This window comes from Linepithema humile, chromosome 5, assembly GCF_040581485.1.
Source record: "Linepithema humile isolate Giens D197 chromosome 5, Lhum_UNIL_v1.0, whole genome shotgun sequence".
NCBI lineage: Eukaryota > Metazoa > Arthropoda > Insecta > Hymenoptera > Formicidae > Linepithema > Linepithema humile.
Genome location: NC_090132.1, coordinates 9,076,610 through 9,100,928, shown reverse-complemented (window position 1 = coordinate 9,100,928; position 24,319 = coordinate 9,076,610). Strand labels below are relative to the sequence as shown.

The 24,319-nt window shown below is 42.9% G+C and overlaps 2 protein-coding genes across 10 annotated transcripts in view; one reads left to right on the top strand and one right to left on the bottom strand.

Moving 5' to 3' along the window:
- The first annotated feature begins 105 nt into the window (after positions 1 to 105).
- LOC105674097 (uncharacterized) lies at positions 106 to 2,322 on the top strand. Its single transcript, XM_012370216.2, has 2 exons — positions 106 to 598; positions 969 to 2,322. The coding sequence occupies exons 1-2, from the start codon at positions 510 to 512 to the stop codon at positions 1,618 to 1,620; spliced, it is 741 nt and encodes a 246-aa protein (XP_012225639.1). The 5' UTR covers positions 106 to 509; the 3' UTR covers positions 1,621 to 2,322.
- The window catches only part of LOC105674045 (Linear Ubiquitin E3 ligase), a 238,462-nt gene continuing 216,056 nt past the window's right edge, over positions 1,914 to 24,319 (bottom strand). The window contains exons 1-21 of one of the 9 annotated variants that reach the window (XM_067354961.1): positions 23,972 to 24,088; positions 20,999 to 21,088; positions 20,400 to 20,813; positions 18,998 to 19,192; positions 18,499 to 18,726; positions 17,876 to 18,345; positions 16,287 to 17,620; positions 15,039 to 15,325; positions 14,834 to 14,929; positions 14,322 to 14,486; positions 13,602 to 13,964; positions 13,335 to 13,518; positions 11,104 to 13,017; positions 7,094 to 8,379; positions 6,031 to 6,228; positions 5,482 to 5,760; positions 5,319 to 5,408; positions 5,067 to 5,223; positions 4,271 to 4,601; positions 3,618 to 3,786; positions 1,914 to 2,413 (exon numbers count right to left, since the gene is read on the bottom strand). In XM_067354961.1, coding sequence (XP_067211062.1) covers positions 2,384 to 2,413; positions 3,618 to 3,786; positions 4,271 to 4,601; positions 5,067 to 5,223; positions 5,319 to 5,408; positions 5,482 to 5,760; positions 6,031 to 6,228; positions 7,094 to 8,379; positions 11,104 to 13,017; positions 13,335 to 13,518; positions 13,602 to 13,964; positions 14,322 to 14,486; positions 14,834 to 14,929; positions 15,039 to 15,325; positions 16,287 to 17,620; positions 17,876 to 18,345; positions 18,499 to 18,726; positions 18,998 to 19,192; positions 20,400 to 20,813; positions 20,999 to 21,088; positions 23,972 to 23,977 — 8,286 coding nt within the window. In that variant the 5' untranslated portion in view covers positions 23,978 to 24,088 and the 3' untranslated portion in view covers positions 1,914 to 2,383. The other 8 variants (XM_067354960.1, XM_067354963.1, XM_067354966.1 and 5 more) reach the window with 8 other exon arrangements.

The window sequence follows — 24,319 nt, the reverse complement described above, 5'->3', positions numbered from 1 at the left end:
ATTAGGCGGTTCGCATTTAAAGTGAGATAGATATACAATGAAGTACGTTGGTGAAAAAAAGAAGGTAAATAAAATTCGTGCGAAAGAGTGTCGGAAGTGCAACTGAAACGAGTCCTTAATGGATGCATTTTGGAACGTCAGTGATGTATTTATTTTTTTTATGTTGGCTGCATTGCGGCCGGATGGTGTCCATATGTGATATGACTAATACGGTAAATATACGCGGAAAAGAGATTGGTTATAATGAACGCTTGTGTCTTTTAAAAGATACGGCACAAAGAACTAATAATCAAACGTAACCTAATTAATCCGCTTATCATCAGCACATATCAGTGAGGCATCGAACGTTTTGAGTCAGCAGAATTGATATATGCACACGTGTTGTCTATTTGTAATTTTATGAGGAGTGTGCAGTGGACTCTCTGCGGAAGTGAAACATGATTGAATAATCATAGCATATATGTTTGCAACATATATAGGAAACATCTTCACCGGTTATTATAACAATCATGGAGACTATTAAACATTTGTGGAATGTCAATCAGTTTATGACGAAGCTGAAGAGTCCTTTGACTACGGAATTGCAAACATTTTACATGTAAGTTTTTGCATGGTTTATTTAATAGATGAAAGAAAATATTAGATTATTAAATGATATTGTATTTAGTGCTATTTCTAATTTATTTCTGATTATATCTTTATATTATTATATTATTACGTTATATATTTTTAGTAATTATACTATAAATTTAGACATTTAATAAATATGAATTAATTATCACATTATATATTCTTAGTAATTATACTATAAATTTAGATACTTAATACATATGAATTAATTATTACATTATATATTCTTAGTAATTATACTATAAATTTAGATATTTAATAAATATGAATTAATTAATTGTATTAAAATACATCAATATATAGAAAAGTATTTTTAATCTTCTTTATGTATTTTCCAGGCAAAAATGTAAACGTCTTCGTAATGCAGTGGAATTACCAAAGGAAAATTTTGGACCATCAGTAATGTGTTCGCATTGTGGATCACTTTGGAGCACTGTTGATCATCAAGTTCGGATATCACGGGGTAGAAAAATGTCTAAATCAGTGAAAAAGATTATACAGCGTATGAATGAAAATCCAAACCAAAAGATCCCAAAAGTTTGTGCTACTTTGGCACAGAAATCTATAAAAAATGAGATGAATAAATTGGTCATTAAGTGTTCGGTTTGTTCTAAAAATACTGAATTGTCATTCAAAAAAGAAAGCAGACCAAAGCCAATTAAATTAAATAATTCTCAGATAGAGACGCCGCAAACTAATCTTAAGCACAAAAAGAAAAAGAAGAAATCTAGAGACAAAACTGCTGGTTTGAATATTTCCGGTTTGAATATTTCCAGTTGTACACCTAAATCACGATTTGATAAAAAAGATAATAGTATAACATCTACCAAATCATCTATGATTACACCTAAAATAAATAGTAACACAAAGTTGTCTATTTCTACTAAAAAATCCAAGAAATTGAGTATAGAACGGTTAAAGCATATCATGGAAAATAATGCAACACCTACAAATAGAAAAACCTTGCGCAATTTTCTAGCAGAACTGTGAAATTATAGATAGGTAATATTTTCGATTTTGTATAAATATTTATAAAATTGTAAATATTTCTAAAAAGTGTGTATAGTGTATAGCAATATTTTTTAAAATAAATAGTTGAAATTAAAATATGCATAATTTAATTATTAAAATTTAGATAAAAACTTCGGTTTTGCAAATTTATAATCATTTTTGATATTAAAACCAGTCTTTTGTTTAGTATTTAATTGATAATTTTTTATTCTTGAACATAAAATCTTAAATTTTTATCTGGGACTTAAAGACTAAAAGAAGAAACACATGAATACTGTAATGTTCTTGGTTGAACCGTCTATTTCTTGGAAAATATTTATACAAAGCACAGATAAATACACTTTTTTCAAACATTAATTGTAACAACTACAATGATTATTTGATCCATCATTAAAGAACATTTGATTATTGTAAATCTTTGATTGTCAACGGGATACATATGTGGATGAACACTATTCTGTCTTGTGATATTTTTGTCACAAATAAAACATCGCTGAATTAACGTATACATTTTGCATTACGTTATGTTAAAAAATAAATGAATTTTTAGCTTCGTGACAAAGTGATGTCGGTGTCGTTCTATGGCTCTACACTTTCACTCTTTCATCTATTCTATAATTTTATATTATTTCCACTTAGCGTTTATAGTCCATACAAATAAAATAAATACACTATACAATACGCTCTTATCACTTATGACTTCGGGTGCACGCGCGTTTTTTTCCGAAATACCATTCCACAGTCACTCCAATGGAATCTCCTGCTTTACGACCTGCAACATCGGAGTATACTTTATGCACGCTGAAGTTGTAGAATTTTAATGTATTCCCGCGGCACATACTCCGCTCGTATACCTTATTTACTTCGATATCCGCGTGAAAAAGGCAACACAGAGGATAGGAAAATCGTTATTTACGCAAAGGAAAACTGCGAACGGCCGCGCGAATCTACAATGTCGGGATAATGCCAGGTTTTAAATTTTTTTATTTCGCTCTAAATAGTGCATATAAACAGCATGCGATAGAAGACACTTAATTTCCGGAATCAGTATTGCTATTAATAAATTGTTGTATGTTTTTTACAAATGTAAAATTCCTTTTTTAATCATAGCTGCTTTATTCACTAAATCCGAATTTATAACAATGCAAGCTTCGTCAAAATTTTAACATCTTTTCCTAATTATATTCTCGCATTAAATATAAATGATAGTGATCTAATTAAATTTTGTGTATGGAAAAATATTTGCCTCGGCGTATAAAATTTGTGAAAAATTTTTCTCTAATTTATGTTTAATCCAATAAGTAGATTAAAATAAATTAGAGAAAAAGCTGGAAAAGATTGTTTTAATATGAAAATTAATTTTAGACTACATACATTACAAAATGCATCTCTCTCTAGAATGCTTTCCGTTAATTTTTTCTCATTCACCTATTTTTCACGATGCACTTGGAAAGCGTGTAAATGCGACAATAGCTCGGGACATTGGCATACGACACAGGTGCGGCCGCTCGGCAGCGTCATTCACAGCAATCTATTCACTTTTACGGTTTTCGACTGGCAAGTCTCGTGCACGCAGGAATTCTACTTTCATGCAACTGCTGTTAATTCGGTCAGTGGGTCGCTGCAGGAGAGCGAGAGAGAGAGAGAGAGAGAGATGCGAGAGGAGAGAAAGAACCAGAGGAAGAGGAAAAGAAAGAAGAGGAACAGGAGAAGGAGAAGGAGGAGGAATTGTGTTAGTCACCTGAATGCACGCCTCGAGATAATCCCGCTCGGACATTTCCTGGTCCTTCGCAGGGGGAACTTTTCCCCGTCGGCGCAACTCTTGCTTCGCGTCGTTCAAGTCAAAGATCGTCACGGGATCCAGCCGGCCCTTGAGCACCAGGCCCGCCAAGTACTCAATGTAGTGCTGCCTGCGGGGAAAAGTACCCAGATTTTAGTCATGCCCACGGCACGCGGTTCCCCTTTTCACGTTTTACCTCGACCAGGTCGTTCTTGTATTGCTCCGGGTTACGCCCGTACCAGTTCGCGGGCAGTTTCCGCCCGGCGCGTCGCACGCACGTTTCGAGATCGTCCACGTTTAGCAAGGGCAGCGGTTCCAGCTGCGTCAAACGGATCTTTCGAACGAGATACTCGACGTAATGAATCCTGGGAGATACACGGAGGATATCTCGTTAGGGCTGGCGGCCGGGCTTCGTCGCGAGATCGCTCGTGAGCGTCCCGGAATCACCGCGAAATTGGGAGCGATCTCCCCCCCCCCCCCCCCAATAGTCGCGCGTGAGCGAAATTCTAACGTCGCTCCCGGTCGACTCGCCCGCGGAACTTGCCGCTCAGAATTTTCTTTAGCGAAGTTGATCGGTTCTGATTTGGTAGAATTACTGAAGCAGCTGTGATATATGACTTTTCCCGTAGACAATGAGCCATAAATTTTATCAAAATCTTGAAAGAATCGCAAACAATTCGCTTGCTTGAAATAATGATAGAACTTTTTGAAATATGCTCTGGAAGAGCAATATCGCTTCTCTAATTTTGACAATGGAAGTATTTTTGATTTTGTTTAATTTTTTTATTTTTACAAGCATGACCACGTCAAGGAATAGGAGCTTTTTAGGATCGCAAATACGCATCTTACCTGCACAGGCCAGCGTGACCTTCGACGACATCAGAATTGCACACAGCGTCCACGACTCCGGTCGGCGTTTCTTTCTGCAGTTGCACTTTGCACTTGCGTTCTCCGATCGGACCTTCGATGTCGTAATCGATGCCATTTTCTCGGAGTAATTGCTGCAGCTGTGCGGGTTCCTTGTCACGAAGGTAGAAGAAACAATTGCGCGGGTGATGGGCATGCAGGCCTAGTTTGGCGCAATAAGGGCTAACCGTGCACTTCGCTCCCATCATGAAGGCCTTGCCGCAACCGCAGCAAAACTCATATTTACACTGGCTGCACGTGAAATGCATGCAACCTATGAAAATTCACGAGTTTTTTTTTTTTCAGTGAGCTTCGAAAAATATCCGCGATATGCATATCGAATAATTTAGAAAAAATATCTTTCTTGATATCAAACTCACATCCGAGATCGATTAAAAATAACATAATATTAAAATGTATTAAGATAATATTTGAAATCACCGTTCATTAATTCTTGTATTAGCATATTGCTTTTATAAGACTCGCAATTATAAACTATAGGTATCTTGCAAAACTTTATTTAATAGCGAGTCTTTTAGAAATATTAGGCGGTAAAAAAAGTATATTAATATGTAATAATTTTTTATAAAAATTAATTGCTAAGACTTTTAAGAATATTCTGTTTTGGTAAAAATATTTCTACCCAAAAATTGCAACAAGTGTAATAATTATATGTCATCTATAAATAATTATTTATTTATAGATTTTGCAATAAAGCAAAAATAAAAATTATTATTACCTCCTCGAGATAGAGAGTAACGGAACTTGCACTTGGGACAATCGATGCCATTATCGGCCAAATGTTTGGCCAAACCTGCGGCTTGATTGTCAGGATCATTCTCGTCCTTCCAAGCGGCAAACTTTTCGCACGAGATTCCCTCATGTTGTTTCTCCCACTTAAAAAAAAAAACAAAAAACACGTTAGAAAATAAATTATTACTTAGGCAGGACTTTGTCTAAAGAAAATTGCAGAAACGCATCGTATATTTACCGGTCTTCGACAAAAGGCGCAAGTGACAGATCGACAATCGGGACAGATTAAACGCTTTTGATCGGGATCGGCGTAAAATCCGCTCGAGCACTGAAAAACCGCGAAATAATAGATCGCCTTTCCTTCATCGTGGCAAATTAAGAAATCGCAATCAAGTCCTCACCTGAATGCACCATTTAAAATTCGGGTCTTGCATCAGAGTCCGGTCCCTGAGCTTCCTTTGGAAGAGCTCGTGGATCGGCGGGTCCAGCAGGGTCTTCAGCTGAATGTCTAAATTGCTGAAATACTCGAGAACGTCGTCCTCGGTCGCGTCCTTGAGATTAGGTTCCTTGCAGTACGGACAAACGGCGTCCGTGATATTCCTGTCGCTGATCTGAATGGTGAAATAATTCTTCGCGCAATCGTTGCAGCAGCGATGCACGCACTTGAGCATGGACACCATCTGAAAGAATTGCAGAAATATTAACAAAGGGAATAAGTTTGAAAAAAGTTTACGACAAAAGTTACGATAGCGTTTCTTTATTATTTAAGAAAAAGAAGTGAAATAAGACAAGATCTGCGAAGGAAACAAGACTGAACAGGAATATGACACGATCTTGTGAAAAGTCACGTTTTCTTCCCGGAGAGCTGCTCGAGAGAAGTTTTACTTCTTTTTTATGTAGTTTCCCCGCATTTTTCAGATTCCTCGTTTCGGCGACAACTGGACACTCACTTGACTCATTGCGAAACGACCGGTGCACAGCTCGCACTCCTGCTGCAGGAAGGCCAGCGCCGATTCCACGCTGGAACATTCTTTCGCGGCCTGGAGTGCCTCGGCGTCACCGAACTTGAGGGTTAGCAAACTGGCGGCGACCTCGGCTTCATCGTAATTCGCAGCTCGACCCTCCGCCAAGAGGCGACGCGCTATTCTCTGCACACGTGACAGACATAATATCGCTCCAATATCGGCACGTACAATTTTCACATATTGTATAGGAAAAGAATCCTAGTTTCGCCTACAAATCTCAATCCAAGATGAAAAGCTTTGTTTAAAAATGTAAACACCGAAATCAATTCGTAAGTTTCTTTATGCAAATGTTGCAATTTAAAGTGGCATTTTTATTGAAATAATAGATAAATAATGAGAAATAATATTGTTCTTTAAACTTATAAAAAAATAAAATATTTGCTTGTTAATATGTCGATTAAAGATGACTTAATCGGTGATTAAAAATTTGAAAGATTTAAATCTCTGTCATGCAAGAAAAAATAGGAGTTGGACGACGCCAACGTCTAGAAACGAGCTCTACTTTATTCTCTCTTTAACTTTCATTTTTTACAAATAAGACTTTTAATATGTGTAAAACTATTGAGATGAGGTAATTAATTACACGTTTATAATTGATGCATATAGAAAATGTCTCAGATATTTCACACCTAAAACAAGGAATATTAAATTTCCTAAATAATTAAGCATTATATTTTACGAAACACGTATTAACAACTTTCTTTCCGACAGCAAATGAGTTAGACACGCAATACTCACCTTCGCGTTAGCAACATCTCGCTATAATGTCTAAATTAATTATCAACTAACACGCGGTTAAAGAATTAGGGGACACTCGTTCGCCGCTCTCGGCCCCGTTTTCCCGTCCCCGTTTTCGAGCCGTTTGTAGACATTGGCCTGTCAACGGTCGGAAGAGTCGGTTCTTGGCAACTTGCTCGCTCGCGGGGACTTTTTGGCAACTGACGCGTCTACAAGGGGTCATGCCACTTGGCAACTCTCGTCTACTGACCTCCCGCTCCGCTTTGGGGGATTCTGGTCCCTTGCGAATGATGCTTTCCACGTGCGCCCTATCGGTATTTTCCTGGCCCTCGAACCGACGGATGCAACTGGCTACGAGGGAAAATCGTTTCCTGGGCGCTCTCGCCCGATCCACCCCTTTCAACGTGTCGTCCCTCTCGAATTTCACCTCTTTACTACCCGTGCTCGCCCTTCGGCCTATCTTCGCGCGCTTCGCGCTCGCAACTTTCCACGTCTTTGTCAAATCGTTCCGCGTTGCTGGCTGATCTTTCTCTTGGATTTTGTTTGCACTTTCCAGGTTCGTTTCATTCTCCTTCGAATCGTGCGCTTTCGACTGAATATCCTCCATAGATTCTGTACTTTCCTCGACTTCTGCCGAAGACGCTATCGCCAAATCTGTTATAATGATATTCGAATCTGAAGTCCCGAGATGCCGAGACGCTTCTGATAGTTCTTCATTGATCTCGGCGGTTATTTCCGCCTGACTTAATTCTGTCATTGCCACGACAGCTTCCTTCAATGGTTTCAAATTATCTCCGCCATCTTCTTGTGTAACTTCGAAACTTATGCTTTCCGTTTTGTTCGAAATATTGATTTCAGTGTCATTTACTTCGTTACGCGCCGCATTGTCGACTTCTTCGTCGATCGTCTCAAATTGTCGTTCCGAGATTTCTTGTTCGCTCGTCTCTTCTTTATCAGATGATAATTCTTCGTACATGCCTTCTTCCTCCGAATCTTCGAGTTCACTTGACTTAATCTCCCGTTCATCTTCTCGAATCGAACCTTCCGAACCTTCCGAACCTTCCGAACCTTCGAACGATATGGAACCACGATCGTAGCTCTCTGTCTCGTATGAATAAGTAACATCCTCGCTTTCTTCGGACTCGCTCGTCTGCTCCTCCTCAGAATCCGATATTTCAGACCTTATCTCATTTAGCGTTTTCTCTAACAACAATTCCGCATCCGTGAACTCCTCGACGGAGTTGTATTCCGAATTATGGTCAGAAACATACTTCGCCGTTTCTGTGTCTTCGCCTTCTCCGGAGTACTCGGAATCGGAACTGAAAGCATCGGAGCTTTCCTCGATTGCGTTTTCGACTTCCAATTGTTCGCTAAGATTCGCGAACGGGTCGTTATGCGTCGAGCTCGGCGCTTGTGAATTCTCGTTTAATGTCGATTCCGATTCCGTTGACTTAACTTTCGGAAGCTCCTCGCCTCGTTCCACCGTGCTTTCTTTAGTATGATTCTCCTCGAAGATTTGCTTGTCTTTCGCATTTTCTGTAATTTCAATCGCCCTTGTATTACTAGATTTAATTTGATTCGCTTTCAAATTCTCTTTGGAATTGATTTTCCGCATGGTTGGTAGGTTCGATACGTTAGCATTCCCATGAATTTTTAAAGCTAATTTCGAGACTCCTTGCGACGCTATTGGCAATTTGGTTGATATACTCTTTAACGATGACGTATCACTCAATTTAGAAGAATTCGGTGAGATAGTATCTGCCGATTGCGCGATTCTTCGGTGCATTAAAACGGGTATTTTTGACGGTGAAGACGATTTAGGTTTTGAATTATCTTTATTTTTTTCCGTCGAAAGTGTTTTCACTGACATTTTATCGTCTTTCCAGATTTTAGTTTCGCAAATTGTAGTTTGTTTAATTTCTTTTTTATTTTCAGAAGCTTTTATTGCTGTTGTTTTTAAAATTTTTGATTTTTCTTTTTGGACATCTTCAATTTTCTTATTTTTAGAATTTGTAAATTTTTTATTCTCCGAACTTCCTGATTTAATTTGCGATTCGGCACTAGTAGCATTATTAATTATCGGTACTTTTTCTTTATCAGACGTAGAAATTCTTTTACAATCATTTATTTTAATATCTCCTGCAGTTTTTTGCACATTAATATTATTTAACGGCTTAATAGACTTATCTGGTGTTTTTGTGGTTGCTTTAGCTTTACTATTTGTCTTATAACTCACGGACTTTAAGGATTCTTTAGTTCGCAATTCGTTATTCTGTGTTGCACGATTCGAATTTTTAGTAATTTCATTAGCTGTTGCCTTCGCTTTTGTGACAGTTGTATTATTCGGGCTTGCACTTTTCTGCGTTAAATTTTTCCATGGCACGCCGGCTGATTTTCTTATTATTTTAACGGGCGATTTTCTTCGGACGACTTTTTTAAGGGGCGATTTCGATCTGTGTTTGACGACAGGTTTCGCTATTACGCTTCTACCAAATTGGTTCACTTGTTTTGTGTCTTTTCTTATCGACTCGTTATTCGGTAATTTTAACGGTGGTTCAATTGATTCGTTACGTGCGACGACTGAAATTTCATTTTCCGAATCAATATGCTTTGCTTTTTCCATGCTGATTGCATCAACATCTATGATTTGACCCGATTCGCGTTCGACGATATTTGCGGTTTCGTTCATCGGCGCGCAATCATTTACTGTTATTACGGGCGATTCCGATATCTTTATTTCAAAGGTATCAGATATTCCAGGCGTCACGTCGCTGATATTCGTCGTAATAGGATCCGCGAAAGAGTCTTCATTGACTGTTAAGGAAGTATCTTTTTTCTCGGTCTGTGATGTAAAAAATATATTGAAATTTTTCAGCGCTCGCAAGATACTGCCCGCCGCCGAGTTTAATGTACGCGTATCTTGATCTCTGGGAGGTTGAGAAGTTTCGTCTTTGAAACAAAGTTTTTCATCGCGCTCGATAGAATACGAAATGTTTCCGTTCGAATTTGCGGCAAGGGAATCTCCCGCAGATAATTGGGGAAGCACATCGTTCAAGATATTATTGTTATTCGTTAATTCGTATAATTGATTATGTGTATTTTCGTCGGAGGAAGTTTCGGTATTCGCAATGGATTCTACATCGAGAATGGGTTTTAAAGTTTCAGAGATATCGACGGATTCGGTTCTATTATTATTTAAAATTTCTGTGTCTTTTGAAAATTTTGGATCATTTGAGGTAATTGATATTTGATGAGAAATGTTTTCGGAGCGAGCATCGACACCGATATTCCCTGGCGCGGAAAGTTGCATCGTTTCTGCTTGTGTAAAGTGATCGTTTAAAGGTATAATTATTCTCTGATTATTTATCGGAGTGGATAATTCATCGCGACTAATATCGACCTCTGTATCCTTTAAAGATTGAACGTCCGACGTTTGTTCTATCGTCGAGCTGTCAGATTTCACCGAGACAAATATAATTTCCTGTTTTCGATCGTGGAGATTATTAAAATTCGCCACGGCTAGCGTATGCGAGTCTGTTAATAGTGGGATACTTTCATCGATTTGTAATCGAGTAATGGATAAATCATTGGTCGCGTTTTGCTCAACGGGCACGTTTTCTTTCAACGTAGTTTCATTTTTATCGTCGTTCACGGGAGTGTGATATGTGACCGAAATTGTCTGTTCTACTTTTTCTGAAACGTGCACCGCATTTTTCGCAACAATTGGCTTTGTATCAGTTTTATCATGACGCGACGTCGTTTCCAGATTATCGAATACTTCGATAGACGGGGGAATTTTTGCGAAAGGTAAAGTCGACGAGAGCGGTGCAACGTGAGGCGAATCGTTTAATTGTCCCTTATCTTGTTTGTTAATATCGTTTGTCGCGGATTGCTCATTAGTCGCGTTTATTATTGTTTCGCAAATGGGCGAATGATCAGCGTGAGAATCGTGAACGATCGGATTTACTTGTGAGATGTTCGTGTCGATTATCGATTGCGTCTGAGATTTTTCCGCGTTAGAATCATTAACAGAAGCGGATGAGATTTTACTTTGAGACGAATCAATGACTGCGTTATCAGCGAAAAGCCTTTCGTTCGACGCGACGGAAGTGTTCTCCGCTTCCTTTGATGATGATAATGATGACGCGTCGGTCAGCGTATCGTCGGATGCGATTGCGTGCTCGACAGACTCCCGGGTGACAAATTGATTACACGTTGGGGATGCTGTTAACGATTGCGCATGAGAACTCGATGATTCACCTGCGGGCGCTTCTCCAACTGATCTTTCCGCCGACACGCTTTCGCCCACGGCAGATTTTTCTTCAATATTATTTTCCGCAGGCGTCCCAGCTATTTCTAAAGAATTCTTACGTGAACGTATTCCTCTCACGATGCCCGCTTGCGACGTCTCGGCCGTTGGCGCAGCTACCTCGACGACTGACGTGACCGCTTCATTCGCAGTCAGCGTCTCTTCGGAAGCGTCTCTGTCTCTTAACTTTAAGTCCACCGAATCCGAAAACGTTTCGGGTGTCAGATCCGTTGCGATGTTAGTCTGCGAAATGTTAGGCACATCCGTGTCTGTACGTACCGATCTGACATCCCAGTGCTGTTGCTTAATATCCGGAACGCTCGACCGGGACTTTGCCATTCGAGACCGCGGGACCTTAGATTTCGTAATTTCCTTATCGATTGTCTTGCTGCTTCTCGATTTTTCGGGGCTCTTCTCGCGTTCATCAGTTTTCCCCCGCAATTGCGATGCTTGAAGTTTGTCTTCAGGCATTGTCGCCGAAATAAGCTTCTCCTCGTTAATATCGTCCGCCGTGTCGATTATTTCAGCCTCAGGAGTGCCATTTAAGTCTTCGGTCTTCGCGCTGTGCAAAGTATTTAATCGGTTCATGAGTTGAACGTCAGAAGTTACGCCGGCGTCGCCGCCTTCCCCCGGCTTTTTCGGCGACAGCATTTGCATCGCCGTTATGAAGGGTGTCAGAAACTGCTCCGGCAGCGATTTCACGGCGGACAGCAGAGCTTCCACCGCCACGACGCGCGTCTCGTCCTGTCTGGGAATCTCCTCTAAAACATGCTGATCAGACACAGGAGGGTCCTTTTCCGATGCATTCGTTCCCGCCGTAGCCACGATCGAGGACTCGCTCCGCGACGACGTCTGCTGCTGCGATATATCGACCTGCCCGGGAGCACTCGAGTCCGCGAAAGAGATCCGAAGTGCTCCGTTGAATTCCGTAGACTTCCCAACTTCCACGAGTGTCTTGTTGTTCCCCGTCGCGGCGCTCCCTCCCGCTGTATTAGGCAATTCAGGAGTGCTCAAAGTCTTCTGACGCGGTAGAGAGGACTGACCTGGTTCCGTGCTCATTGTGTCGAGCGCAGAAGCTTCGGGCGACGAGGATGCTTCACCCACGGCACTATTCGGCGATAACCTTTCCTGTTCTTCTTCCGGTAACGGTGCGTTCGCGACGCCGCCTGCTACTGTAGTCTCATTAATCAATAACGCGTCCGCACGCGTTTCCTTCTTCTCTTCTTCGCGCGACTCCGCGATTGGTTTTATCCGAGTATCGTTGCTCGCGCTTCCGTCGAGTTTCGGCAGATCGGATTCGGTGACTCGTGCGACAGCTTTGTCCCCATCGGTCGTCGATGTTTCTCCAACGGAACGGCCGATATCGTCACTTTTCGAAGAATCGGGCGCAAGTGAGTCCGTTGCGTTTTTTCTCGCGGTATCATCGACTGCGGTTGTTGCGGGAATTTCGACGGGCGACGCGGCATCTACCTTCTGGTCTTCGAGCGGTTTCGTAGCGTTCAATGAGTACTCTTCCCGCGAATCTACGGTTGCCTGCCGCGTAACAAGATCGCCCGCTACGTCGGGCGCTTGTTGTACGGCCCTTGGGACCAGATTTGCATCGATTAGAACAGTGCTACCATCGTCAGAGCGGTCGTACAGATTATCAGACTTATTATTACCCAGTTTGTTCGGGGGATCTTTCTCGAGTCGCCAGTTATCGGTCAGTTCTCTGAGGGCCGCCAGTTGCTTTTGAAAGTCGGCCTGCAACGCCACGAAATGATCAACAATTGGTGACATTACCTGCTTCTGCGCCTCTGTGTCGGGCACATTCGGCACTTGTTCCACGTAAACCCCCGTCCCACCGCCGACCGCACCCGCTGCATCTGCAGCAAAAGAGAGAACCGGTGCATATGACCGATAATCCTTATTTTTTTCCTCGCAAAAGGCGTTGAATTTTGTATGAATTAATTATATCATGCCAGCATTAAATTATTAGAATTAGTAAAATTTCTATTCTACATTTCGTAAGATAAAAAGAATATATATTTCTGAAATGTTCTACAAGAGCATTGAATAGTAAAAAATAAAAGAATATTATTGTATAAAATAAGAATGTCGATGGATAAAATAGCATCGAACAACGCTGGAAAACGTCATGAAACGATTGCGCGAGTGGCGCGTATCGAAAGCATCGACTGACCTTCGTGCGGTGCAGCCTCGTCGTTTTCCACCCCGACCGGAGGACCCCAGATCCTCATTAAAAAGGGCTTGAGCTGATTTTTCTGCAGCTCGAGCAAAGCGGCGTCCTCGACGCCGGCGTTATTATCGAGGGCTCTGACAACGTCCGCGAGCGTGAAATTCCCTTTCGCCATGATTTGTTCGCACTGCCAATCGAAAGGACAACAAATCAATAGTGATTGAAGTGCCATAAATCCGTCGGGATTTTTAAGCTTTTCCTCGCACGCACTTTCTGCTGTCTGCGCTGGACGGCCGCCGCGACGGCGTTCCACATATCACCTTTGACCGATCGTAGAGCCTCTTTCGCTTCGGCCGGCGAGATGATGCCGACGCTGTTCTCCCTCAGCTCCTTGCCCTGCGTGATCGCCAGGACCCGCACCGTATCCACCAGATGCGGCCACTGCGTCTGCAGCCACTCGATCGGATTCGTCGCGCCCTGCGCCAGTGCGACTTGAACGTCGTCGGTCGTGAATCCCTGCTTCTCGGCTTCCCGCAAAAGCTCCACTATTTCCAATCCCTGTCGCGTCAGCGTGGAGACTCCTTGCTGGCCGGAACTGGAGCCTGCCTCCACGTATCGCGGCTGGCTGGGCTCCTGCAATGCAGAAGTATCGCCGTTGGCGATTCTCTCATCGGCATCGGCAAGCGCACCGCAAGCGTTACTTTATGATAATTCATGGCCGGTCGCAGGGGATGCCGCCGTCATGGATTAATTTTTAATCGTGCGCCGTTTAAGTGCGTGTCTAGATTAGAGCTAATAGCTGTAAAAACGAACTGTGCGTATAATAAGCGTATGATAAACGTACGAATCAAGCGGTTGGACGGAAGCGCTAAAAAAAGAAAATAAAGATATCATCCTGCCTACGTTCACACCGAGGCTAATTTATTGATTGAGGATGACGGGGTGTGCGACGGAAAATCGGCGAGGCTTAGTTCGCAAAGCGAGTTTTACCCTGGAACGATAATAGAGGTGGGACGAATCGATGGAGTTTCTTCGGGTCCGCTCTCGGCTCCGCTGACCGGTTATCAGCTGCTGAAGATACTGTTCCTGGAGCGCCCGCGGGTACAGATCGGGACTATTCGCGAATCCGCTCTGCTCCTGGAACAGACGCTCCGCCTCGTCTTTTTACTAGAAAAGCGTGAAAAGTGCGCTCGATCGTGACAACGCGGAAGCGAGACACCTTATCTTTCCAGGAAGAATTTTATCGTAGTTCTCTCTCTCTCTCTCTCTCTCTCTCTCTCTCTCACCACACAAACACACACAGACATCTCGGAATGTCTATACATCCTCTCGCTTTTACGCATCATTCTCAGATGCTTATTATTTGCATAACTTATTTATCCATTGACTTTTTGTTTTATTAGAGAATTTAATAAATTTTCTTTTTCAACTGCATTTATTCAACGCTTAATTATAGTTCAATTAATATTTTAATTATGCTTTAGTCACAATTTTTCGCTCACCTCTCCGTCGCTGTCGTCGTAATATAAATAGCTCTTTGACGTCGCCACCGACGCGGACCTTCCTAGAGTCCCTTTCGCAGGCAGATAATCGTACGTCTAAAATATTTCGCATGACATTGATTTTACCATTCGATCTTATATCTATACAAAAACTGCAATTATTTATGGAAGGCGTCGATTCTAAGTAATATTATTTAATTCTCACTTGAGTCGAGATACTTTGCGGCGGAGGAGACGTTCCCGTGGATACCGAATGGCTCTTTAAAAGCTTCCTTCGAGTTTTTTCCCCCTGTGACGCGGTGCTCGTGTCTGTCTGGGAGGTATTCGCAGTCGAAGAAGACGTTAACGTCGAGGATGCTGCTTCTAACGATAATTTCTCATCAACTGGTGATGTCGCGGCTGCCAATTCCGACGACACTTCTCTCGTTTGCGGAACTACAGCCGTAATCTCAGAGCTTTCTACGGGAGGATCATTGTCTGGAGCGATCGCATCTGTGAATCATAAATTTTTCTTATAATTTAATTAAAAATTATTTTGTTGTACGATTGAATCGCAACTCTCGATAGACAAACGCTGACAAATTGTTGCTACTCTGAATTTGCACAAGCAAGACATTTTTATAAACTATTTTCAAGGTCACTCAAAAGTGCGCATTCACAATATGTTTTGTTTTAAAAATAAAAAAAAATCGAGAGGGTAAGTGACGAGTTTTGTGTGAAATATGAGAATTAGTGATGTATATATGTGTATTAATTGAAATATATCTAATCAAAATTCGCTGTACATCTAATTAAAATTCATCAATTTGCAAATTTTGTATTATTAATAATATAATACACATTAACATCTGAATATTACAAAACTTTGAGTAGCAGAGAAAAGGTTTAAAAAAGTCTTATAAATTATACAGCTGTGTAACTCTTTTTACAAATTTATCGAAATAAATAAATCTGCCATCACCGGCGCATTTTGACGTCGCCGAGCCAAGCGCTTTGGCAATGATTTTCATCGATAGTTTGTCCCGGAATAAAGGAACATATGCCAAATGCACGCTCGTGCTTGAAACCGTCGCATCACTTGAATGAATAATATAGTGCCTCAGACATGTGCGAAAGATGGCCGAATTTCAAATACGACTATGCATTTGGTTGCCGTTTGTTGCATGTGTACGAAAAACAGTTTCCATGTCTCTTTATTATTCATCCAAGGGAATACATCAAAAGAGGAGAACAACCAGTTTGTACGGCTTCTGCGTGACTGCCGTTTTGCGTAAAAAAAAAGAAACAAAACAAAAAAAAATATGAAAAACATACACAAACATCATTTGGATCATTCGCATTTCTGGACGGAAAGACCGATAGGCGAGGGCACGTATAAGTCGGAAGCGTTACGCATGACGTCACTTGGACAACTTGGTACCGAAGGAAAAGCTGATTTTGCGCTTCGGTCTACCTTTGTTCTTGACGGATCCGCTGTCGCCGCTCTCTTCGCTGTTCGAGATCTTCGGAAGATTGGCTCGCTTCTCAAGATCGGGACTGGGATTGCCGATGCTGCTCGGAGTTTCATTCTTCGGCGCTTGCGCTTCGGCTTGATCGGCCTCCGAGGGATCGTCGTCCAAGGTGCTCGGCGGCAGCGCGCTGCTCCTCGTCTTGCAGCAGACCACGCACACGCGATCGTTGATCTTGTTGATGAACGTGCAGTGCTCGCAGGCCCATTCTTCCTTCGGAATTTCCATCAAACCCGCCGCCTCGTTAGATACGGTTTTTTTCGATGCCACATTGGTGACTTTCGAGTGACTTTCGATCATCTCTGTCTTCGCTGGATCCTCTCGAGGCTGAGATCTTCGCGTCTGCTGCTGCTGCTGCTGCTGCTGCTGCTGCTTCGTATCGCCGCTCTCTTGTCTCTTCTGCTGAGCTTCAGCCGTTCGTATAGAATCTTTCACCTGCTGACTTCTCTCGATCGATCGCTGACGATTGGTAATTTGAAGATCGTTGATTCTAGGTAAATCCCAATCTTTGCCGTCCTCGTGTTTTCTCGTCGGTGTCTCCTTGGAAGGTGTCTTTTTGAGACTCTGATTGTCGGATTCAAGGGAGGATCTGCCGGAACTTCGTTTGGCGGAGATCCTGTCTACGTCATCGGGAGTATCCTTTCGCTGGAACGAATCTCTTCTCGCGAGGAGCTCGCGATCTCGCGAGATGTCGCGGATCTGCTGTTCCCTCCTCGTCGAGCGCGATTCGACCTCGTCCTTGTTCGTGCGATCTGAATGTCCTCCTTGGGAAGATTGTCTTTCCAGAAGACGCGCTCGCTCTTCCGACGTTCTTCTCGGCGATGTCACATCCCGAGAAGGCGTCTTTCTCACTTGACCGTCGCTTTCGAAGGATGATCTGCGAGAATCGCGACGTGTAGAAGAGCGCTCTAGATCGTCCAGCATTATGTCCCTTCGAAGGGACGAGGCCCTCTTTAAAGCGTTCTCCACTCGCTCAAAATGATCGTCGGATGAACTCGTCACGCGCGTTCGTCCAGGCGCGTTTACTTTTCGATCGGAAGACTCCTCGTCGGTGCTTCGTCTTTGACGGTCGCGATAGGTCCCGTTCTGCACGCGATCCAGCCGAGGATCCGTCTTGGCAGCCGAGCGATCGTCCTGATTGTAACGACGTCCCGAGGCGACGGTGTTGCTCTTCTGATAATCATCGTAGCTTCTCGACGGCGTCGAGTATCGTTTGCTAGATTGACTCTCGGACCATTGATCCTCGCCACTCATCATTCTCTCCTCGGATATCAATCTTCTGAAAAATCGATCGTCGCGAGCGTGATTGTGGATGTAATACATATGCAAATTTTAATATTAGCGGAATTAAATCTGTTCTGCAAGAATTAACATTCTAGAAAAAATGTATGGAAATCGACAAAAAAAAATAAAAATTATATTTATATAATCATATTACATTTTGAAATGGAAGAAAGATCTAAAATTCTAAATCTGTTGTCTCAAATATATCTGAAATTTTGAAAAAGTGATTCTATCTCGTTTCTCTACTTACTCCCGTCGGCTTCTAGACGCGATACTTCGTGCATCGTCGTCGTGGTAGCTTCGTTGCCGTATGCTTCTGGGCACGCTGCCGCGTCTGCTTCTGGACCCGCGGGAGAGTCTGTCGTCTACGTCGGACTCATCGGAGTTCTCCGAACTCGCGTCCGACGGCGACCCGGGCGATCGCCTCGATCGTGATCGCGACGCGTACGACTTTTTGGACTTCAGACTGGGAGATGGTGACGGCGCCCTCGATCTTCTGCTGGATTTCACGCTCCGAGCTGGACTGTGCGCTCTAGAAAGAGATCCCGGGTAATGCGGGGGCAGCATCTGCGCTGACGGATAGCCCATAGGATATCCCCACATGTTCGGGTGATGCAGACTCACGGTGGAGCCTCCCATCGACATGTCCCAGCCGGAGTTAGCCGGCGGATACCACATCATCGGCACACCTCCGGGCCCCAAATGTGCCATCGATTGGGCCTGAAACAGTTTCGAACTTTCTCTACACACTGAGTTTAAATATTTCAAATTATTCAATATTGCTCTTTTTGAATTATAAAAAAAAATCAGGGAGAAATTAATTGACAGGATTGTATAATAAAATAAAATTTTGCAACTTGTTTGAGAAAGTACCTGATGCATTCCCGGATTCCACATGTGAGCGGCGGACAAGTCGCAAACGCTGGCTGATTGTATCATGGCTCTAGGTGGTGGCGGAGGTGGAAGCGGTGGTGCTGATTTCGGACTACCTACGCTGAGCGGTCTTCCGCTCAAAGTGTCCCTCGAGGTGTCGGTAGACGGATGTCTTCGTCTGTTCGCGTCTTGGGCTCTCATCGCTTCCTGATATTTTCTGTATCTCTCCTGAAAATTTGGATCGCTACATCAGATTCGAAAGTAATTTTAAAAAGTAGCAGTTTATCAAAAATTCTGAAAATAATTGCAAACAGTTAATCACAATCGTACAGGTTGTAATAAAAGAAATAATTAAACTAAATAAAATAAAATAATTAAGTTTAGAAATAATTATTATTTGGTTCTAAAATCATGTTATCTACTTAAGTAAATACATAAAGTGAAAAAAAAGTAAAAGTAAAAAGTTGATACCATTTTATCATGCAGTATAATTCCTCACCTGAAGCGTGGTCATTTTATCCGTTCCAGAAGCATCGTTGGAAGATGTGTTCAAAGTATTCGTAGACTTCGACACTCTCGCACCCGGGTCCAACGACGAGGACCCTGGTCTTGCATTGCAAAAGTTGTGCTTCAAGGTTCCGACTTTGTCGAACAAAGGGAGATGCGCAGATCCTTTGGCTAGCGCTGACTTAGCCTAAGCGCGAAACTTTGACTTAATTACATATCGTGGATGGAGAAACAGCACTCGGGGTGTTTTCGAGGACTGTAGATGTTTGTTTGCGAAACTGTGCTAATGTTGTTAACGAAAAAGAGAGAATCGTCGTGTGATCGTGGTAAACGATAAGGCATCTCTAGAAGCAGGCTCCTCTAAAAATGATACGGGCTTAAAAAGGAATAAATAAATAAATACAACAGGTTGGATATCAATAATTCAAATTAATATCATAAATAAAAATAAATATAATAAATAAAGGATCTTGCAAATAATAGTTATTGAAATATCAATCGCTCCGTATGAGCGTGGCAGGTTCGAGATGATGACAGTCCGTGCATGCTGAAAAGAAGGCGATATACCGAGTGTGAACATAAATCTAGATGGTATTTGTAACGGTACCGAAAGCACGGAGTGATGCGTCGCCGATAAAGGATCGTGTGCGAGAATGATCGTGTTCACCGTGTTCACCGTAACCTGCCATATTCACCGCACCCACAGAAATCATCCGCGGCAAACGATCCGATTACACCGTAATCGGTGTCGACGAGCGGCCCGACATTACGACGGCGCCGACGCGCTGCGCTCGCTCCTTTCCGCGTCGTTACGTCACGGGCGAGAGACTGGATGAGAGAACAGGTTCAGTGAATACGGCATCAGTGTTTTGCGGCAACATGGTGTATTAAAAAACAACGACAATGTACAATAATGTGTCTGATCGTAAAATAAAATCCAGATGCTAGACAACATTAACGATCAACATCAAAAGCTTTCGCAAGGGCGGTAACACTTTAAGAACGCTCTCTCGGCTGCCTCGGTGTGACGTTTTGACGTATAAAGCTATACGTCGTATTTTAAGTTCTATCCAACAACGCCGTAAGAATCAGCATTACGGGGCGAATCGACCTCCGCGAGCACTCGGCGCGACGAAGACGAGGCTTCCGGTGAACGTTAATCACTCTTGGCGGATCGCCATCAAGAAATAAGAAGCTCGATCGCGAAATGCGTACAGCCGCAACCCGATCTCCGTCGAGCTCGAGTGATCCCGGAACGGTCCTTGCGGGGGATGCAGTGGACGCTGCGGGGGGAGGGGAGGACATCGCGGACTTATGCGGTCGACGACTGGCGCGTCGGTGCCTGGAAGAAGATTCACGGGCAGTCAAAAGTTTTAGGCTAGAATGCAGCCTACCTGAGTGGTTTTGCGATTTCTGCGCGGCGGCGGAATCGGCGGTGGATTCAACAGGTTCTCGCCCTTCGGCGGGAGCGGCGGTCGGCTTCGGCAAGCTTGATCGGTCAGGATCCTCCTGCGGACGTGACCCTTCCGCTTCGGGTGCTTGTGGTTCATGTCGTCGCAGGCCTCGCAGAAGTTGGCGTTGCACGTGTCGCATCGCGCGAAGAGATTCTCGGTGCCGCACAGGGCGCACTTACCGGCGCTCGACTTGGCAGGCGTCGGGGAGGATTTCTGGGCTTGCGGTCGGGTCGGGAACTCGATAATCTCGTAGTCGGGGTCACCACAATCTCCGGAGAGTGACGGTGGTGGGATTTTCGGCGGCGACGGGGGCCGGCGTTGCTGCTGCTCCGCTTCCCGTTGTTGCTGCTGCTGCTGCATTTTTGTCGCACGATAAAATAGAAGAAAATTAGAAAATACACTTCGGTACATTTTTTTTTGTATATTTTTATTTTCTATACAAGAACTAGGATAGGGAAGCTATTGTAGTAAAAACAATTGTAGTAAATTAGAGTAAAAGCGACAATTAATAATAAAATATTGAAAGAGAAAAAACGCACCATGACCCAATGGGGCATCGATCTTGCCATTCGCAACTTGGTGGACGGATTCGATATGGCCATCGGTCGCCATTTTTCAGCTCCCGGGTTCTACAAAAAAAAAGTGGAATTTTGAAAGATGATAATAATTTATTGCAGAACGAGACGGCATTGGTGCATCTTCATTATCTTTATTCTTAAAAAATTTCTGACGATTTTAACATGCGTATCGTAAATTAATATTATGATAACTCTGTGCTCTCTAAAATGATTTGGCTATATTAATAGATGTTTGGAAATAGTAATCAAATACAATGCGAAACAGCAGAATTAGTGCTTCGAGCTGAACGCTCGAAGTCTCGGCGATTTCGGAAAGTTCTGGCAATGTTCTACCACCATAACAGTGCCAAGTGTGAATTGATATCGCACCTTGGGCTCGCGCGTTCGAGTCTAAATAATCTCATTGCCGTGTAATCGAGGTTTTTTTGAGTGGGCATCATCGTAGGAAAGCGTGACGTCAAAACGGCCATCCACCGCCGGAAGCTGGGGCCGGCCGGGTCTATTTCTGAGGTCGGGAAAAAGCGTGTTCCGCGTCTAGAAATAAAGCCGAGCCGCGTGGCGCGCGACACTATTTTTCACGGCGTGGGTGACGGCAATATCTTTCTTCCTATATTTTTCTTTCGTCAAATATCGAACGCGTTAAATTTGATTCCGAGATATTTTGGATCACCTGCTTGAACATAATTAATATCAAATGACCATCTAAATAGAATTCAGCTTGATGAATATTTTAATATTTACATTAACTTGTTTTAAATTGCATAAAGTGCATTGACTCGTTTTATTTTCTCGTTAGCCGCCTTGGATCTCTTTTACCGCGCATCGCGCGAATTTGTCGGAAAGTTAGATTAATTGAAGATATTCGTATGATGTTATCCAAGTGGAATAATGGCAAGCGTAGTTGCGCCGTGATAAGTTTTCGCTTAGTAGACGAGACGCGAATTAGTTTCGAATTGGAGTCGTCCGTATCTTTAGAACGTATATTCTTCTGTTCTTTTTGCAGTGCAGACTTTGTTTCTATTTTGCGCGGCAGGAGATTGCGGCAAATTCGCGATCTATATAAGAGAGATAAACGTTAGTTATAATTCCTAATTCTTTGTTAGAAATTACTCGTTAATATATATCTATTTGTTATTACGTAAGAATTGTTTGTAATTGTTCAATTTCTTTCAATTTTTCCCTCGAAGCGTGACAAGATAAGAAAAAGAATCAGGAATGCAAATCGTGCGTACATCGCGAAACTATTTCACGTTCAGATTGCATACGTCTGCGCAAATTGGAAATCATCCAACTTCTAGTTTATCCAAGAGAATTTCTGCCCGCAAACTTCTTTTACGTTCAGGTACGTTCTCGCATTGTATTGATGTTCGGAACGGATGTGAGAGTCCGCGATGCAATTTGCAGATCTGCTTATACTTTTGTCACACTTCCCACAGCGACGCGCGGTATCGCATAGTTACGGAATAATTAGATAATGGTTAGTATGCGCGGTGCAATCCGATAAGGGACCTTAAGCCGGAAGCGACTGTCACAGTCGAAGTTACAAGTCGCAGATAACGCGTGTACGCGAAATTCACGAGCGCAAGCTTCCGCGTAGTAGTGTGAGAAACGAGTTCTGCTTTATCTTTTGTTACGTTATTCCATTAGCCGCTGGTACCCGCATCACGAAGACGGTTGCACAAATGCGGCGACAGCCGCGAAGACTGACAATTGCATATAGCAAAGACGTGGATACTGATAAAGGGCTCTTTTTAAGATAAAACAATTCTCCTTCTCATTTTCAACGTCAAAACCTTCAATAAATATTTTTTAATTATAGGAAAAAATCATTTTTCTTCACTTTTATAAAAGAACTTGTTTATAAACGTCGAATACTCCGCATTAAATCTTTCTCTCACAAAATTCGTGAATTTAATGAAAAGATTTTCTGTGAAATTCATATACGTGTAAAATACACATATTAGGAATGAGATTACTTGGATTTCCTGCGGAAACAGATAAGTATGACGTTAGTAGTTGTCTTCTACGACACGTGTGCGATCGCGTCATCATTTCTTTGTGTACTCGTTGATGTTCCAATCGGGATTGCGTTCCACGAACAAAGTTAAACGCACGTTCCGATACTGGTGCGTGTGTCTCCAACGCGCGCCGATGCGCCGTGCGCGCTCCAAGTCGATGCACTGTGCGAGAGTTCCGATTTAGATAATGTCTGCAGTCTGTGCGACTGTGACGACACACGGCTGACCTATCATGTCAGAAACCGTATGAATCACGCTGAAATATCGTATTGCGCGCATTAATGCCGCTCGACGAAGCGAATCTTCAATGCACTTATTAACTCTGTTATTTCAGACATTGGCTGTACTTTGCCACTCCTTTTTTAATCTCATAATAACGCAGTTGAAAACACCGAAAAGCCAGTTTTCACAATTATTTTATCAAATTTATGAACGTTTATTTTAAATAAAACTAACTCTGCTAATAAAATAAATATAAATAAATTTTAAAGCAAATAAAGTAATTATACGATGAATTGAATCAACGAGAGCTAACAATCTCGATTTCCTGTTTGATCTACAAGCTCGACGAGCTCATCACTGCGATTGAAATCGAGAGAGATTGGCCAGTAACACTCTTCTATATCCGTCCGCAATTTTATCATTGAGAAATATCGCGCACAAGTATCGAAGATGCGATTTTATATTTTCCAACAATCCAAAATCTATGTATAATCCCATCGATTCGATGCCTCATCGCAAGCAGCGACTCTTTTCCAATTAAGGTGAGAACAAATGGCATTAAGACGACGCGGAATACCGTTACGGAAGACCTCCCGTTGTGCGCGCTGCAAATAGTCGTCGTACGTGCAGCGCGATCGAAACGGAAGACGCACCGGGGGTTGCACTCGTGGCGGGGAACGGATATCGCACTCACGCTCATGTGGGACACCTCGGCCGGGGTGACTTTTCCGGTTTTCCTCGGGAACTGGTCGGCACGGTACTGGTGTCTTCGGCGCTGGTGCTCAGCGGCGCTGCTCGTCCGCGGCGGGCTGCACCGCCGCCACCACCGCCGAAATCTATTTCCGTAACCGCTGGACCGCTGCCACAGTTTTCTCGTCGGAGTCTCCTCGTTCGCGTAAATATATCGCGACGCTGCCGCGTACGCGTAGTTTAGATGTTAGAACCGTTTTAAAGAAGCTATCCACAACCACATTTGTCTCGCCGTTGCGAAGACGCGAGAGAGCGGCCGCCCTTTTTTCTTTCAGTTTATATGAGCAACGGG

Coding starts and splice junctions, on each gene's coding strand:
- LOC105674097 (XM_012370216.2), top strand. CDS start 510: ATGGAGACTATTAAACATTTGTGGAATGTCAATCAGTTTATGACGAAG. Junction 599..968: donor GAATTGCAAACATTTTACAT/GTAAGTTTTTGC, acceptor TGTATTTTCCAG/GCAAAAATGTAAACGTCTTC.